The 18437-nt window shown below is 45.5% G+C and overlaps 1 protein-coding gene across 2 annotated transcripts in view; it reads right to left on the minus strand.

The window, feature by feature from the left end:
- Positions 1–17215, minus strand: part of MYOF (myoferlin) — a 173061-nt gene extending 155846 nt beyond the window's left edge. For both annotated transcript variants that reach the window (XM_050802713.1, XM_050802712.1), the window contains exon 1: positions 16860–17215. In XM_050802713.1, the coding sequence (XP_050658670.1) occupies positions 16860–16947 (88 nt within the window). In that variant the 5' untranslated portion in view covers positions 16948–17215. The remainder of the gene's footprint in view (positions 1–16859) is intronic.
- Positions 17216–18437: the final 1222 nt, after the last annotated feature.

The raw sequence follows: 18437 nt of genomic DNA on the forward strand, positions 1-18437 counted from the left end.
TATTATGGTCATTCCCAGTTACAGAGGAAGAAACCAAGACACAGAGAGGTTAAGCAACTTATTAGAGGTCACACAGCTAGTAAGTGATGGAGCTGGGATTCAAACCCTGGTCAAAAGAGACAAACAGCAATTAGTTTCCAGAGTTGGAGGATTAAGACCAGAGGGTGATGCCTTGAAGGCTGAGACTATGTATTATTAATATTGTTATTCCCCCTACAATGCCTACTACGTAGTAATTTCTCCATGACTGGAGTAAATTGGACTTCATAAGTTCATATAAGTATGATTACTAGGGCTGCTTTAATGACTAAATGAAAGAATGAATACAAAGTGCCCAGCCCAGGGCCTGGCACACAGTAAGACTAATAAATGAAAACTATCAGATGATTTCCTTCCTTCCTTCCTTCTTTCCTTCCTTCCTTCCTGCCTTCCTTCCTTCCTTCCCTCCCTCCCTCCCTCCCTCCCTCCCTCCTTCCTTCCTTCCTTCTTTCTTTCTTTCTTTCGGCTGGAGTGCAATGGTACAATCTCGCCTCACTGCAACCTCCACCTCTTGGATTCAAGCTGTTCTCCTGCCTCCCAAGTAGCAGGGACTACAGGCATGCGCCACCATGCCTGTCTACTTTTTGTATTTTGAGTAGAGATGGGGTTTTACCATGTTGGCCAGGCTGGTCTTGAACTCCTGACCTCGGGTGATCCACCCACCTCGGCCTCCCAAAGTGCTGGGATTACAGGCATGAGCCACCGTGCCCAGCTAGATGATTTCTTATTACAACACCAGGGCAGCCTCCTTGCATTCCCCCAGGGTGTTCCCAGGCTGTGGAGCCCCGGAGGGCAGGGCCCCTGTGACTGGAGGAAGTGCCGGGTGAGGCTGGGACCGCCCTGGTGGAATATTTCTTCCACATGGCTCCATTCCAGGCCTCTGAGGTTCCCTGGGGCAGCTGGCATGTGAGCAGTGACTGCTCCTCCCTGGCAGGCAGCCTGGCAGCCACCAGGAGCCAGCTAATTTCTACTATCAACAAGGGGCAGAGAAGGTTCTGAGAAAGGCCGGCAGAGACGCCTCTGTCCTCAGGACTTGAGAGACACCTGGGGGAGCACAGGGACACAGGGCCCATCAGGTGGACCTCTCTCCGGGAGTGTCGCTGACTTTGGCTTTTCAACCCTGGCTGCCCTATCGTTCCAGGAAGATGCTGCCAAACAGGTTCTAGGAGAAAGGCACTTTGGGCAAGTGGAAACAGTGATACAAAGCGAGGCTGTTTGGGACATTTCTGCAACAGTCACGGATATCACTGATAAACAGAAATGCCCCAGCAAAAAGGCAGGCGGGGTAACTGCTCCCCTCTCCACTCCCAGTGCCCCACTGGCCTCTGGAAATGACCTTTCAGACGTACAGGCTCTTGAATCAAACCCACATTTTCCAAGGGAGTTGCAGTGAAGTCCAGTCCGTTTGAATGACTCAGCCAGAATCTGCTTCCTAAAAGCTGATGCTGGGGCGTGGTCATGTCCCAGCTCTGCTCACTGCCAGGGCTGCCGGGAAGGGTGCCCAGGAGGGCCAGGCACCCGGCTTGACTGCCTTAGTGTTTGTGTTGTGTGCTGGGCATATTAAACACGTTCACGCCTGTTCCCTACAAGGGAGGCTGGGGGCAGTGCTCACATCTGTAATCCTAGCACTTTGGGAGGCCAGAGGTGGGAGATGGCTTGAGCCCAGGAGTTTGAGACCTTCCTGGGCAACATAGTGAGACTCCATCTTTACAAACAATTAAAAAATTAGCCTGGTATGGTGGCTTGCACCTGTGGTCCCAATTACTCACTTAGGAGGCTGAGGTGGGAGGATCACTTGAGCCCTAGAGATCAAGGCTGCAGTGGGCCATGGCCTGGGTGACAGAGCAAGACCCTGTCTCAAAAAAACAAACAAACAACAACAACAAAAATAGAAGATATGAGTACACTCATTTTACAGATAAGGAAACTGAGGATCAAGGTTGTTAACTGACTTGCCCAAGATCATGGAGCCAGTAAGTAGCAGAGCTGAGCTTGAGCCCAAGTCAGCCTTGTTTTCAAACCTGTGCTCTTAACTGCCACTGCAGGCAGAGGGTGCCAGGTGACCTGTCACTTTTTCAGACCTTCCAGTGGTGTAAACTTGGTCTACTTACTCCAACTCTTCATATCTAGACTTCTTCATTAATAAAGATTGGTATCTAATGCCCAGGAATAATAGCTACCATCTATAGGGCTCACCATCTGCCAGGCACTCTTCTAAGGGCTTTGTAAATGTTATCTATTATTATTATGATCCTTATTCAAAGCACAAGAAAGTTAAGTAGCTTGTCCAGGATTACCTGCTAGTAAGAAACAAAGCCAGAATTTGAATATAGGTCTTCTGGCTCTGGAGCCACTCAACCTATTTCTGACTGGTGTATTTCTGAGACATAATTTGCTAGAGAATGAATGAAGTCTCAGGTATTCAGCAAATACACTTCAAACCCAGCTAAGGAGGTAGGGCCTACAGGGCCTCTCAAGGCCCAAGTGTCCTCTAAAAAGGAGATACAAAAGCCCACCTGGTAGAATTGCAGCAAGGGTCAAATGAGAAGACACACATGCCCAGGACACAGGGGACATTACCATGTGTTGGATCAGAACTATCAACTGCTTCCTTCAGGCAAGCTTTGGGAGGATCCGGTCCTCTGCCCTTCCCCCATCCAAGAGATGGTATCAACAGAAAACAAAATAGTCACTTCAAACAACTTTGAAAACAAATGCAAAGCGCTGAGTCAAAAATCTTGATAATTAGATCCTATCCTTCCCAGGCAAATAATTTCCAGTTGAGTTTACCCTCAGCTTTAGACCCTGGTGTCTCACCATTAATCATCTCTTTCAGTGGAATTTTTGGCCCTGCCAGCAGTTTAATTCACTTTCCTCGACCCTCCTTCCTATGCGGTGCATGGCTTTCACCTGTGGGTGCTTTCGCAAGCTGGGCTGCTTGTTTGCTGTGGATCGGAGGGAGAGCTGGGAGTCAGGAGTGTTTGTGGGCTGGTGTTTGTCAGTGGGGCCTGGGACAGGGACAGAGGGTGAAATTAAAACGAGAAGATGCCAAGCACAAAGAAAACCAGCCATATGTGAAGCAGTGGAAAAAGGTAAAGGTTAGTCCTTCCCTGCCTCTTTCTGGCTACACAGCTTTGGCCTCCCTTGATATCTGAGTCTCAATATCTTCGTCTGAACAATGGGTATGAATATCAGTCCTCAGCACCTCCTTGTGTTGTTGTGGAGAAGAAATAAGATTACACCCATGAGCCAAGCGTGGAGGCTCACGCCTATAATCGCAGGAATTTGGGAGGCCAAAGCGGGCAGATTGCTTGAGGTCAGGAGTTCGAGGCCAGCCTGGCCAACTTGGTGAAACCCCCGTCTCTATTAAAAATACAAAAAAATAGCAGGGCGTGGTGGTGCACTGCTGTAGTCCCAGCTACTCGGGAGGCTGAGGCAGGAGAATTGCTTGGGCTTGGGAGGCAGAGGTTGCAGTGAGCCAGGATCGCACCACTGCACTCCAATCTGGGTGACAGAGCTAGACTGCATCTCTGAAGAAAAAAAAAAAAAGATTACACCCATGAAAAAGCTTTCTACACTGTCAGTGCCCTGCAAGGCACTTTCACACATGGAAGCCATCATAATGTGTCCAACACCCTAGGGCAAACAAGAGGGAATTTGGGGCCCTAGACAAGTCCTCTGAGACCAAAGATGTCCAGCTCAAAGGCACCAATGCCCCAGGCCCCAGCGTGGTGTGACCAGATGCCCTCAGGGCTGGCTTTGTCCAGGGAGGTTACTGCCAAGAGTAAGCAGTAGAGCCCAGATTGCCAGCCACGTGGGCTCAGTTCATGTGCTTGACCACAGGATGGGCCAAGTTTGGATGCAACCAAGACCAAGCATTCAGGGCTGCGAAAGGGAAAGCATAGGTGGTACAGCCTCGGCAGTGGGCGTTAGTGTTCCAGCTCCACCTGGACCCTGCTGTGAGACCTTGAGCGAAGCATTTCACCCACTCTACCCGAGACTCAGTTTATTCAGCTCTCAAGTGAGGACTTCTTTCTTATTTTTATTTTTACTTTTTTGGTGAGAAAATAAAGGAGTAGGCCAGGCACGGTGGCTCACGCCTGTAATCACAGCACTTTGGGAGGCCGAGGCGGGCAGACTGCCTGAGGTCAGGAGTTCGAGACCAGTCTGGCCAACATGGTGAAACCCCAACTCTACTAAAAATACAAAAATTAGCTGAGTATGGTGGCGCGCACCTGAAATCCCAGCTACTCGGGAGGCAGAAGTAGGAGAATTGCTTGACCCTGGGAGGTGGAGGTTGCAGTGAGCTGAGATCATGCGACTATAGTGCAGCCTGGGTGACAGAGAAAGACTCTGTCTTTAAAAAAAAAAAAAAGATAAAGGAGTATGTTAAAATTGAATAACTAAGTACATGTGAAGCATGAGCACAGTGCTTAAAAGCCAGTAAACCATCACCATCAATATAATTGCCAATAATGATAATGTCTCCTTTCCAGAAGTTTAAACACACTGCACTCTTTTTTTTTTTTTTTCTTTTTTGAGACAGAGTTGCTCTATCCCCCAGGCTAGAGTGCAGTGGCACAATCTCGGCTCACTGCAACATCTGTCTCCCAGGTCCAAGCAATTCTCCTGCCTCAGCCTCCCAAGTAGCTGGGACTACAGGTGCCCATCACCACGCCTGGCTAATTTTTGTATTTTTAGCAGAGACAGAGTTTCAACATGTTGGCCAGGCTGGTCTTGAACTCCTGACCTCAAGTGATCCGCCTGCCTCAGCCTCCCAAAGTGCTGCGATTACAGGTGTGAGTAACCACACCCAGCCTGCACTCTTAATTCACTGAACACTGGCCCTATTTACAGCTTAGACTATAAGATGCATGTGGACAGGGCTAAACTTGCTTTGTTCTCCACCCTATACACAGAGCTAAGCACGCTGCCCGGCAGAGTACCCTCTCCATCAACACTTGGATCAATACTTGTTGAATGGATTCATGCTTGGAATGAGGAAGGAGCTGCTAAACATAGGAGGGACAGAGACAGGGAGTGTCCCGGCAATGAATTCAGACTGTTAGGAGGGGTAAACAAAAACATAACGTTTTGTTTATTGAAAGAAAGAGAGAGAAGGGCAAGGATTTTTTTTTTTTCAATTTATAAGCTGCACTATTGAGATGAAAAAGATGATGAAGGTCATAAACCAACAAACGGAGGTGAAATGAAGTGGACCTCACCCTGCCAGTCAAATATTGGATTTTTAATACTTTACATTACAAGAAGTTACGGTTCCAGTCTCCACTAATAAAATGGCTCAAACTTGACTATCAGCGGAACTGATTCACTGCTAAGCTATGTCACCTCTGAGCTTCTGAGTCACAGCATATCATAAAGGCTTTCATTGCTCTGTTGCAAACTCACCCGAGGAGGGATGGGTTTTGTTTTTCTTTTTCTTTTTTTTATGTTCTTTTGTTCTTGGTACACTTTCTTCCTTTTTCAGACTGGATCCTAATGACCCCAACCACTAAACAACTCAATCCGTTCAGAGGGAGAAGAACTGTTTATCTGAGTTGGTTGTGTAGTCACAGATTGTGAAGAAACCTCTTCATCCGTGCTGAGCTCAGTGAAGACGCATGGACCATCTGGAATCCAGTTAAATCCTGATCTGTCTCTGCCTCAGCTCCCTCATAGGGAAAATGAAGATGGCAGTAATACCTACTTCCTAAAAATGAAATGAGGGCCGGGTGCGGTGCCTCATGCCTGTCATCTCAGCACTTTGGGAGGCCGAGGTGGGCAGATAACCTGAGGTCAGGAGATCAAGACCAGCCTGGCCAACATGGCAAAATCCCTTCTCTACTAAAAATACAAAAATTAGCTGGGTATGGTGGCATGCTCCTGTAATCCTAGCTACTCAGGAGGCTAAGGCAGGAGAATCGCTTGAACCTGGGAGGTGGAGGTTGCAGTGAGTCGAGATCGCTATTTCTCACATGTCTTTTGCTCTGCTATGGTTCCCAGCACAACTCTGGCCACACGGACCTCAGGGCTGGGCTCCACTGGCCAAGAGGCCACCAGGCTCTTTCAGGCTGCTGCTGGGCCCTTGCCAGCGGGCTTTCCATCACAGGAGAGCTGCTGATCATCACAGTGATCCTGCTGATCACTGAGGACGAGGCCTGCACGGCAGCAATTCTCACTCTGAGCTAATGCAGCAAGTGTGAGCTGAAAATCCAAGCCAGAGAGTTGCTAAGAACCTACTATGCTCACACCCATTAAGATGCTACTATGAAATAAAGAAGAAAAAAAGAAGAAGTGTTGTCAAGGCTGTGGAGAATTGGAGCACTTGTGCAGTGCTGGTGGGAATGTAAAATGGTGCAGGCTCTATGGAGAACAGTAGGCCATTTCCTCAGGAAATTAGAAATAAAATCCCAGCATTTTGGGAGGCTGAGGTGGGCAGATCACTTGAGGCCAGGAGTTCAAGACCAGCCTGGCCAACATGGCAAAACCCCTCCTTACTAAAAATACAAAAATTAGCTGGGCATGGTGGTGCATGCCTGTAATCCCAGCTACTTGGGAGGCTGAGGCAGGAGAATTGCTTGAACCCAGGAGGCAGAGATTGCAGTGAGCAGAGATGGTGCCATTGCACTCCAGCTTGGGTGACAGAGCAACACTCCGTCTCAAAAAAGCAAAAAAAACAAAAAAACTAAAACTAAAACAAACAAACAAAAAAACCTGTACATTTAAAATAGTTAAGATGGTAAATCTTACGTTATATGTGTTTTACCACAATTAAAAACAAATAACCTACTTGGGCAATGCCTTTAAGTTGTTTGTGCAGCCACAGCTGACCAGCATCCTGTTTATTCTGAACAGCTAAGCCTGGGCCACCCCTTGGAAATGTCCCCCAGGACTCTGTATGTCCCTGCAGCAATGGGGGAAGAAGTGGGGCATAAAAGCCGGGAGACACGAGCACTTGTCATACAACATTCCGTGTCAGCACTATGACAAGTTCTTTAGATATTTTATCACAATTGCTCCCGACAAGCTCCCTGAGAGGTACAGATTATTCTCCACACTCTGTAGATGAAGAAATGAAGGCTCAGAAATAAAGTTGCCCAAAGACACCCAGTTCCTAGCGATAAAATCAGGAGTGAAAATTAATTTTTCTAATCCAAAGGACATCCCTTTCCAGGTATTGTGTTAATTACAGAAAGAAGGGGGTTCTTTAAGTGAGAGGTTATGTCAACCAACAGATTAAAGATGGAAAAGAACAGATCTAGTCCCTGGAAAGAGATGGGGTGGAGAGTTCGTATTCTAGGGCCTCAGAAGGCTGCCCTGTGAGTAGACACATCTGGTCTACCCACTTTGTCTTGGGTTTCCATGCCCCTTGACCACAGTTGATTGGAGCAGGGCTGAATATCTGACCAAAACCAAACCAATGGGTGTTTTTCTCTGAGCTATCTCATGCATGAGATGCTGCCACTGTAGTTGGATGTAGAGTCAGGACCCAGTCACCTTGTGGCAACCCAAAGCCCATGCAAGAGGCCTCACTAAGGATAGCCAATTTGCAGAAAGTCAACAATTATAGCCAATATGCAGAAAAGTAATGGCTGCCATGTGCAGGGAGAAACAGAGGCAGGAGGGTGCACAGTCCCTGGGAGGTGGGGAGAAGTGAGGTGACACGATTCTGGTTCCTGTGAGGTCTGTGATCTGGACTCTAGATTTCTCTCTGGCTTTAGAAAAACCAAGGTTTCCTTGAGTACAGTGAAGTGAGTATCTGCTCCTTGCAATGAAGCAATTCTGAACCGTGACTCCCTATCTTTTCAGATAGTACAACAGGCTAGGGAGAGAAGGACCTTATGCAAATGAACCGCAGCTCAGCTTGGTTGAGGAAATGCTCCCCAATTTGATCTTTGGGAAGACACCACACTTTGTCTTCAAAAATCACTTTGTATTTCTGTTTTCCTTCGATCTCCTGGTGGCCTTCCTGCCTGCTGCCTCAGGTGGCTACTGCCCTCATGCTGGCTTCTTGCAGAGCTACCCCAACCAGCCCTGTACTCGCCCACAGGGTGCACACTCCAGCTGGAAGCAAGGCAGTCTGATGTTCCATTTCACAGTAGAATGTGAGGAAGGATGGCCGAATTCGCCTGTCCAGTGTGGCTTCCTTATTAATTTAATTCAATCAGGCTGCTTCCTCAGTGTCTTTCCTTATTAGTGCCTTCCTTCTGATTCCAGCCCTGGGATGAGCTCCACCTGTCCTGAGAAGCATTTGACTCAACTAATAAGCCTTCTTACTAGTCTCCCTGACTAGTAGGAATCTGCTGTTCACATTGCTGCCTAACGAGGCTCCCGACTGGTTGATGAGTAAAGTTCAAACCCTATTCATACCACATTACTCCTCCCCAGGGCTCCCTGGTCCTTCTGTGCTGTTCCAAAGCCTGGAATGTCTTTTTTCCATTATTTCTGTCAAATTTCCACTCATCATTTAAAACCAAGCCAAATGACACTTTCTCCACAAGGTTTTTCACTCTTTCATCTACTCAGATTGTAACTTTTCATGTCTATTCTGGTTTGCATCTCATTCTTGTGGGCTAACTAGACGGTCACCTAGGCCTAAAAGTCCAAGCTATCTTATGCATATTTTTCTAGGCTTAGTTCCAGAAATAACTCTCTGGTGCACTGTAGCGCTCCATGAAACTATTATCAAATAGGTAAGGAGATTTATAGATTGCCATGTGCAATGTCACATGTACATTAATTTAATCCTCAAACAGCCCTGCAAGGCAGGAGGTATTATTAAGAACACTGAAACTGACGTGCTTTTTTGCTGTTGTTTTTTTGGGGTTTTTTGTTTTGTTTTGTTTTGTTTTTTTTTTTGAGATGAAGTTTCACTCTTGTTGCCCAGGCTGGAGTGTAATGGCACCACCTCAGCTCACTGCAACCTTCACCTCCTGAGTTCAAGCAATTCTCCTGCCTCTGCCTCCTGAGTAGTTGGGACTACAGCTGCCCGTCACCATGCCTGGCTAATTTTTTTGTATTTTGAGACAGGGATTCACCATGTTGGCCAGGCTGGTCTCGAACTCCTGACCTCAGGTGATCCACCCACCTCGGCTTCCCAAAGTGCTGGGATTACAGGCGTGAGCCACCATGCCCAGGCTTGAAGTTGAAGATTTTATCTGCTCATGAACAACTAGGGATTGCAACTGGAATTCTCATTTAGGCATCCCTGGCCCCAGAGCTCAGGGCCTTTGCACCCTCATGCCCAGTAAGAAGTTAACTGATAAGGCTTAAGGTATCAAATGTCCCATAACTTTTTCTGAGTGAGAACTGTACTCAGACCTGCTCAGAGCACACCCCTGTGCAATAGAACAGCTGTTCAATAGAAAGTAGACAGTGAGTCACGTGACCACTGCCATATCATGGCATTCTATATAGTATGTTTCATGTATGAAGGTTTAACATAAAAACTGGCAGCTTCATGTTTTCCTTGCCAGGAACAAGAATGCAAAATGTCTAAGATGCCGATTTGCTCCCAGAGAACAGGTGCTACGAACTGGTTATACTCAAAGTTCATGAATATTTGACAGGGTTCTTTACTAAGCCTCATTCACAAACACCTGAGAGAATATTAAATGTAATTCAGCTGGAAAGAAGGGCAATTGGCTGACTTCCCAGGGTCTCTTTCAGGACTAAGCATCAAGGACTTTATCACACCAAGGTGTCTCAAATCTCCTGCCAGTTCTTTTCTTACATGCTCAATATTTAAAATGTGTATTCAACATCAGTGATGTGCTGGGTGTTGCAGAGGATATAACAATCCCATGCCTTCTTGGCAGGGCCAAATCCTAGGGGAAAGGAGAAACGCACGCGTGATTAGAAAGGAAAACCCATACCAGACAAATACCAGCACCCCTAAGCTGAGGGCACGCAGGTGAGATGTGTTGTGAAGGAGGAAAGAAAAACAAGGCACATTAATTAATTTTTTAGGGGCAATTGTAGCTTTATAGATGACTGAGACCCTGCCGTGTACCTCTGAGAGTTCCCATGCTTCCATAGGGTGGGGCCACTTTCCTTAGGCAGTGAGTCTCTAAGCCTAGTTCTCCAGGAAGGGTTGGGAATGACACAGTAGATTAAACACTTTTGCCTTCCTGATTGTTTTGTCAATACAATACAGTGGTTTTATGGGAATACCCGGGTAGTGTGATTATCAGTTTGAGCTGATAGGGATCTTCTTGATGAGTCCTGTGGTTCTCACTGGGTGAACCAAGGCTCTGTCTGGGCAATGCACCAAGTGCCTGGACAGACCACAGGGAATAATATCCATGAAGTCTTTCTCACATCACTTCCTCATTCTTTTTTTTTCAGATAGGGTCTCGCACTGTTGCCAGGCAGTAAAGTTCTCATAGCTTTGGAGCTTATTTAAAAAATGCTTTAAGGCCGGGCGCGGTGGCTCAAGCCTGTAATCCCAGCACTTTGGGAGGCCGAGACGGGCGGATCACGAGGTCACGAGATCGAGACCATCCTGGCTAACACAGTGAAACCCCCGTCTCTGCTAAAAAATACAAAAAACTAGCCGGGCGAGGTGGTGGGCACCTGTCGTCCCAGCTACTCGGGGAGGCTGAGGCAGGAGAATCACTTGAACCCAGGGAGGCGGGGCTTGCAGTGAGCTGAGATCCAGCCACTGCACTCCAGCCTGGGTGACAGAGCGAGACTCCGTCTCAAAAAAAAAAAAAAAAATGCTTTAAAAGATATATTCTTGGTGTTAATGTCCCCGACTGAAAAAAAAATCAACTTTATAATTTCAAACAGCAAAGCAGGTTTTTAACTAAAAATACACGTGTGTCTATTGGATACATCACAGCCTTTGGGATGTCTAGAGATTAACTCCCTTTCAGATAAGCCATTATAGCCCCATTTCTCAAAAGAAAAAAGTACTCTCTGAGAGGTTAAGTGGTTTGCTCAAGACTACAAAGTTTGATAGGCTAATTAGAAAGGGGATATTCTAGAAATATCTAGGCTCACATTCCAAAAACCGGTTCAAGTAAAATAACAGGAATCTGGAAAAAATAAGTAATAACATGACAATTATCTGGCGGCCATCTGGACAGTAGCAGTAGACATTCCACAAGGAAAAATTTACACAAGACCAGAAGGGAGAGAAAATTCTGGCTGATGGAATGGGGGATATCGTTAAGGAGAGGATGAGAAAAATGCTATAGTAGCAACAACTATGTACCCAAGGAGATGGATGTTTTATGTGAATGTAATGTTGCCACATTGTAAAGACACAATAATATAAAAGTATACAAGGAAACCTCTGCTCAATCACCTTTTCAAGAGATTGGACACAGAAGCAAGGGATGGGTCAAAGGGAAAATGGAAGCCAATGTCAAGATCCAGCAAAAGCATCTTTAAAAGAAAAGAAAAGGCCAGATGCAGTGGCTCATGCCTGTAATCTCAGCACTTTGGGAGGCGGAGGCGGGTGGATCACCTGAGGTCAGGAGTTCAAGACCAGCCTGGCCAACATGGTGAAACTCTGTCTCTACTAAAAAACACAAAAATAAGCCGGGCATAGTGGTGCCTGCCTGTAATCCCAGCTGCACGGGAGACTGAGGAAGGAGAATCACTTAAACCTGGGAGGTGGAGGTTGCAGTGAGCCAAGATTATGCCATTGCACTCCAGCCTGGGCAACAAGAGCAAAACTCTGTCTAAAAAAAAAAAAAAAAAAAAAAAAAATAACACACACACACAAAGGTAGAAGCTGTGCTTTTGAAATGTGTATATTCATGGCCGGGCACAGTGGCTCACACCTATAATCCCAGTACTTTGGGAGGCCGAGGACGGCGGATCATGAGACCAGGAGTTCAAGACCAGCCTGACCAACATGGTGAAACCCTGTCTCTATTGAAAATACAAAAATTAGCCGGACGCGGTGGTGGGCACCTATAATCCCAGCTACTCAGGAGGCTGTGGCGAGAGAATTGCTTGAACCCAGGAGGCGGAGGTTGCAGTGAGCCGAGACCACACCACTGCACTCCAGCCTGGGTGACAAAGCGAGACTCTGTCTAAAAAATAAAATAAAATAAAATAAAAATGAAATGTGCATATTCACAAAGACATGCTCCACAGGGACACCCACTGCAGTCCTGTTGCTAACAGGTAGTAGTTGGGACAACTTACATGTCTATAGCAAAAGGTCGAGAAGGATTCAAATCAAATTGTTCAGCGTGGTGGCCCTGAAGGACTAACAGTGGGAGAGAGAAAGAGTAGAAGAGGTGCAGGGAGAATTTGCACTTTTTAGTGGCATTAATCCCTCTGGATTGTTAGCTTATTTTATGTCTACATGCATTTTTAATTTTAGAAGTTAAAAATATTATATTATTTAAAATTAAAAAGTTTTTTAACAACCTGTTCTGTTTGGAGGAATCGTCAAGTCTCAGAGGTGAAATTGGTCTCAGAGGTCTTGTAGACTAATCTCAGCTAGATTCAGCTTCACAGCCTGGCTGGCTGCATGGAACTTAGGGCAGAATGGCCACCCCTGGCTCACAGGCACTCACTGCAGCCTCACGATTCGGATCTGGCTCATGGAATCTGGTGCACCCCAAGGATGTGAAAAATTACATAAGCATTGTGTCTTTCATAATCTATACCTACGCTGCTAAACATCAACAACAACCATGCACCAGGACTACAGCAACCCGCAGATCCTCCTAGTTGCTACCAGGCCCTGAGTAATTTGACAGCCTCAGAAAAGTCGCTCACAGTTGAACACAACTGGGCGCTCATACCTGTGCAGTACTTTGGGAGGCCAAGCCAGGAGGATTGCTTGAGCCCAAGAGTTCGAGGCCAGCCTGAGAAACAGAGAGAGGCCCTGTTGCTACAAAAAAAATTAAAAATTAGCTGGGCATGGTGGTGTGAGCTTATAGTTCAGCTACTCAGGAGGCTGAGGTGGGAGGATCGCTTGAGGCCAGGAGTTCGAGACTGTGATCACACCACTACACTCCTCCCTCCTGGATGGCAGAAAAAAAAGAGAAAGAGAGAGAAAGGGAGAGAGAGGGAGAGAGAGAGAGAGAGAGGGAGAGAGAGAGAAAGAGGGAGAGAGAGGGAGGGAGAGAGAGAGAGAGAGAGAGAGAGAGAAAGAAAGAAAGAGAAAGAAAGAAAGAAAGAAAGAGAAGAAAGAAAAAAGAAAGAAAGAAAGAAAGAAAGAAAGAAAGAAAGAAAGAAAGAAAGAAAGAAAGAAAGAAAGAAAGAAAGAAAGGGTTTTAACATGAAAGACTGAGGTCAGCTATAAACCAGTTGGTTGTCAGTACAGCACAATCCCAAGTGCAGCGTAGCTATAGCCTAATAAGTGTAGCTATAGCCTAATAGGGCCTCAGTGTCTATGCGAGCAACACCATTAACAATTATTTCCCCTGGTCTTATAGTTTGAGAAGAGCTGCTTACTGCCCTGACTTTGCTTATTTACCCAAGTGGCAAAATGTTTACGTATTTCAGTTAACACAGGGACTTTCTTTGATGCTGCCTTGATCTTCTGGTATGGCTTTTTCCTTTTTTCTTTCTTTCTTTTTTTTTCTTTTTTGAGATGGAGTCTCGTTCTGTCTCCCAGGCTGGAGTGCAGTGGTGCAATCTCTGCTCAGTGGAACCTCTGCCTCCCAGGCTCAAGGGATTCTCCTGCCTCAGCCTCCCAAGTAGCTGGGATTACAGGCATGGTAGGGCTTTTTCCATTTTACCATACCCTACCCCACAACACACTATGAAGTATGTCTGCCTTTGTTCCATGTTCCCTCTGATGGACAGTATTGTGCTATAAGTATCCTCAGTTCAGTCAGAACTTAATTTACTTAATTTTACGCAGTCCTCAAAATTGGGGACACACCTGTAAAGGGTTTGCCATCACCAGGATTTTAAACCACCGACATAGACTGAGAGCAGGAAGAAAGCTGTGTTCATTACTATATCCCCTCCAGCACCTAAGGCAATGCATTTCACATCTTGCTGAGAGCAGATAACTCAACACCTGGAACTAGAAAATTATAGAACCGAAAAGATGGAAGACATCTAAAGACCAGTTCCCATCATGCCACAGCTGAGAAATTGGAGACCCAGGTAGTTAAATCAGATATTGAGTTAATGTCAGCTAGAATGCAGATGTTCCTACTCTTTGGGTTGAGTATCCTTTCCTCTGTCAGGTTGCTTGTTAGTTAAATGAATGAATGACTTTACCACTTGATTTGCATGAACAAAGGAGGCCAGAAAAGAGACTAAAGTTAAATGTGTAATTGGTTAGATAGACTATATTTGCCAACTTCACTAAAGGTTTCCACTTTCAATTGATTGTTTGCATTCATTGACTTAGATATATTTTTCATCATTTAAAATGTTCCATCAGTGCATACAAACTCCAGACAAATAACAAGTCAGATTTCAATATAGTGTTAACTCCAATTCTTCTATAATCTATAAGACTTAAATAATTACATGATTGGACTGATCCCAATATATTTTAATGTCTTTATATGTCAATGATGAAGGATGTAAAATCTTCATATTATGTCACTATTATGTAACTGCTTCAAGAAAACAAAAACTTAATAAAACCTAACACATGTAAATAAACTCTGACATCACATGAGTCCATGATATTAAGTAGCCAGATTTTCAAACCTCTTTGTCCTTTAAGAGCCCAATTTTAAGCTGGGCGTGGTAGTTTATGCCTGTAATCCCAACACTTTGGGAAGCTGAGGTGGGAAGAAAGTTTGGGCAAGGGAATTATAACCAGCCTGGGCAACATAGCAAGACCCAGTCTTTTTCTAAAATTTTTTTTTTGTTTTTTTTTAAATCCAATTTTTGCTCTTCAGATTTTTTTTTCAACCAACCAACAATTTGCCAGCTCTTTTTTTTTTTTTTTTTTTTTTTTTTTTTGAGACGGAGTCTTGCTCTGTTGCCCAGGCTGGAGTGCAGTGGCACGATCTCGGCTCACTGCAACCTCCTCCTCCTGGGTTCAAGCAATCCTCCTCAGCATCCCAAGTAGCAGGATTATAGGCCACCATGCCCTGCTAATTTTTGTATTTTTAATAGAGATGGGTTTTTGCCATGTTGGCCAGGCTGGTCTCAAACTCCTGCCCTCATATTATCCACCCACCTCAGCCTCCCAAAGTTCTGGGATTACAGTGGTGAGTCACCACACCCAGCCAGCCAGCTTTGAGTTTCATTTTTTTCATTTTCTTGCTCATCCTCAGAGGGAGAGGTTTAAGAAGAGAAATAAAGGGGAAAAATGGGAAAAAGAAAGGTGAAAGGTATAGATGCCTCAGGAACTGACAGGGAGTAGCAGTCAGGCTCCTGGAAGAAACGAGAAATGTAGCAAGGCATGGTCAGGAAACACATGTCTATCTATGCTCCCACTCTCTCTGCCTTTCCCTCTCTCTCCCATCCCTCTTGCCAAGAAGTGAGCCGGCAATCTTACTAATGACAAACAAAATAGATAAAGCCTCCACACTGAGAGTTAGAAACCCTACTTTAGCCAAAACTAAGTCACTTACATCGAATTGTGCCATGACAGCATTCCTGTCCCCTCCCCTGCAATGGCAATCAAGTGTCATAGGAAAATAGCCTTTTGAAATTACTATGAGCCTTTTATTTTTTATTTTATTTTATTATTATTATTATTTTTTGAGACAAGTCTCGCTCTGTCGCCAGGCTAGAGTGCAGTGGCACGATCTCGGTTCACTGCAGCCTCTGCCTCCTGGGTTCAAGTGATCCTCCTGCCTCAGCTTCCCGAGTAGCTGGAACTACAGGTGTACGCCACCATGCCCAGCTAATTTTTGTATTTTAGTAGAGACGGGGTTTACCATGTTGGCCAGGATGGTCTCGATTTCTTGACCTCATGATCCACCCACCTCGGCCTCCCAAAGTGCTGGGATTACAGGCGTGAGCCACAGTGCCCGGACAAGCCTTTTATTTTTATTTATTTTTACACCCAGGCTGGAGTGCAGTGGCATGATCACAGCTCACTGTAGCCTCAAACTCCTGGGCTCAAGCAATCCTCCTGTCTTGGCCTCCCAAAGTTGGCTCAGGGTTGGTGAGCCACCGTACTCAGCCAACCATGTGGCTTTTAGAGATGATCTTTGTCTAAACCCTTCTTGCCTGTTTTGCAGAAAAGAAAATTGAGATCCCAGAGAAATGAAGTAACTTGCCCAAGGTCATTCAGCAAGCAAGATAGAACTAGATCCCCAAACTGCAAACTAGCAGTCCAGAGTTCTTCCTCAATGATTAATTTAAAAGCTACAGAATGTATAAGAAAACACCCCAACTGCCTAGATACAAAAACAATTACAAAGACACAAAAGGGCAGGAAAACTCAGTAAAACTATGAACTTCACCCCACCGCCCAAAAGCCCATTGACAATCAAGCAGCCTCAGGCTGATTCAAGGAGTAATGGTGCCTCCAACAATTTAATTGCTCTTCTTCCTCCTTTACCCGTTTCTCACAGGCAGATAAAATTAAAATGCATCTAAGGCTACTGAAACTTACTTTGAACCAATACAGACCTTTGTTGATACCTGAAATTTAGGGATTGGCAAATACATTTTCCACCAAGAGCTTACAGAAATCACACTCTTCGAGCTAAAACATCAGGTCATTCCATGAGTCTTAAGCCCTGGAGAAAATGAAATGCTTTCCCCAGAAATGGGTCCTGTCCCCTGTCCTGCGCAGGTAACAAACGCTGCTGGAGAGACTGGCTTCATCAGCCGTCTAAACGCAGACTTTTCAAGAAGGTGACCCAAGAAACTAACATTCCAAAACAGGACTTCAGAAAAAGAAGAAAACTTTTTCTTACCCTTAAAAATAACAGAAACAATAGGATCCGGCTTGCCAAATTTCGTTTTAGGGATATTGCTGGCGGATTCCACAATCACTCGCAGCATGGTTCTTAGCTGGCAGAAAGCAAGTTTCAGCAAACGAAGTGGAGACTCGGGCGCTGGAGCTCCGGGTCGCACCGCCCCGGGAGAGAAGTTCTGTCCCAGTGAAGGGAAGATTTCTCCCAGGGACGGGGCAAGGAAGAGGAAAAGGCAAAAATGGGTGGACCTCTGGCGGATTTTACTGAAGGCAATGTGTAAACTGATACCGAACTCCCCGCGTCTACGCAGTGCCGCAGGCACAGACTTACGAATTCGGGAAATGTGGAAGTGAAAAGGACACACCTTAAACTAAAAATAATTCCGTGCAACAAATGAAACCAACATGAATTTGGAGCTAAGAAATACGGGTAGCTCAGGAAACCACTAAAATGTTGCTGCCTTTTAGCAATGGTTCGTGAAACTGAATTAATTGATTTGTCCATCACTGCTTTCATTTTCTTCTGAGTTTCGTGGAGTTTTAAAACTTTAGTCATTTTTTTCTTTGGACATTTCGCTGTTCCTTCTCACGCTATTGAACACACCCACTCAGTATTCTTATGTTCAGCTTTTTTAAAGTAGCTAAAGGGTGCCTCCTACTGGACGGCAAAGGAATGACAGAGTTTATTTCAAGTAAACGCGATCGGGGCATGGGAAGGAATATGGTTTTTCAGAATTGATGTACTGTGAGTTGATCCTTTGCCATATATATATATATATATGACTTATATATATATGACCTAACATAGAATTTCTTCAAAACACCTTCAGAGGTGAGAGCTGGGCGCCTAAGTTTTCCTGGCTCATCAAATGCTGCCAATTGCCTTCAGTGAAAATGGAGAAGGGATTCCCCACTGTTTCTGGACCTACAGCTGCCCATGGTGTCTTTCTGTCCCAGAGGGTGCATGAAGACGGTGCAGCCTGGCTGAGATCACAAGAGGCGGCCTGGGGCTAGTCAGCCAGATCTGAGTGTGAGACTCTGCCTCACCACTCTGAGCTATGTCACCTTAGCAAGTCTCTTTTTTTCTTTTTCTTTTCTTTCTTTTTTTTTTTTTTTTGAGACGGAGTCTCGCTCTGTCGCCAGGCTGGAGTGCAGTGGCATGATCTTGACTCACTGCAAGCTCTGCCTCCCGGGTTCAAGCGATTCTCCTGCCTCAGTCTCCCGAGTAGCTGGGACTAAAGGCACGGGCCACCTAGCCCAGCTAATTTTTTTTTTTTTTTTTTTTTTTGGTAGAGACGGGGTTTCACCATGTTGGCCAGGATGGTCTCGATCCCTTGACCTTGTGATGTGCCCGCCTCGGCCTCCCAAAGTGCTGGGATTACAGGCGTGAGCCACCATGCCGGCCAGCAAGTTTATTAACCTCTCTCTTCCTCAGTTTCCTCATCTATGAACTGGGGATAAAGGCTGTTATAAGATAAAGGTCATAGCATAGGGGCTAGCACAAAGTACACAGTAATTTGCACATGTAAGAAATTCATGCTTATTTGTGATCTCATAGCGTTTCTGTTAATGCAGGTTG

This window comes from Macaca thibetana, chromosome 9 (genome assembly GCF_024542745.1).
Source record: "Macaca thibetana thibetana isolate TM-01 chromosome 9, ASM2454274v1, whole genome shotgun sequence".
Classification (NCBI taxonomy): Eukaryota; Metazoa; Chordata; class Mammalia; order Primates; family Cercopithecidae; genus Macaca; species Macaca thibetana.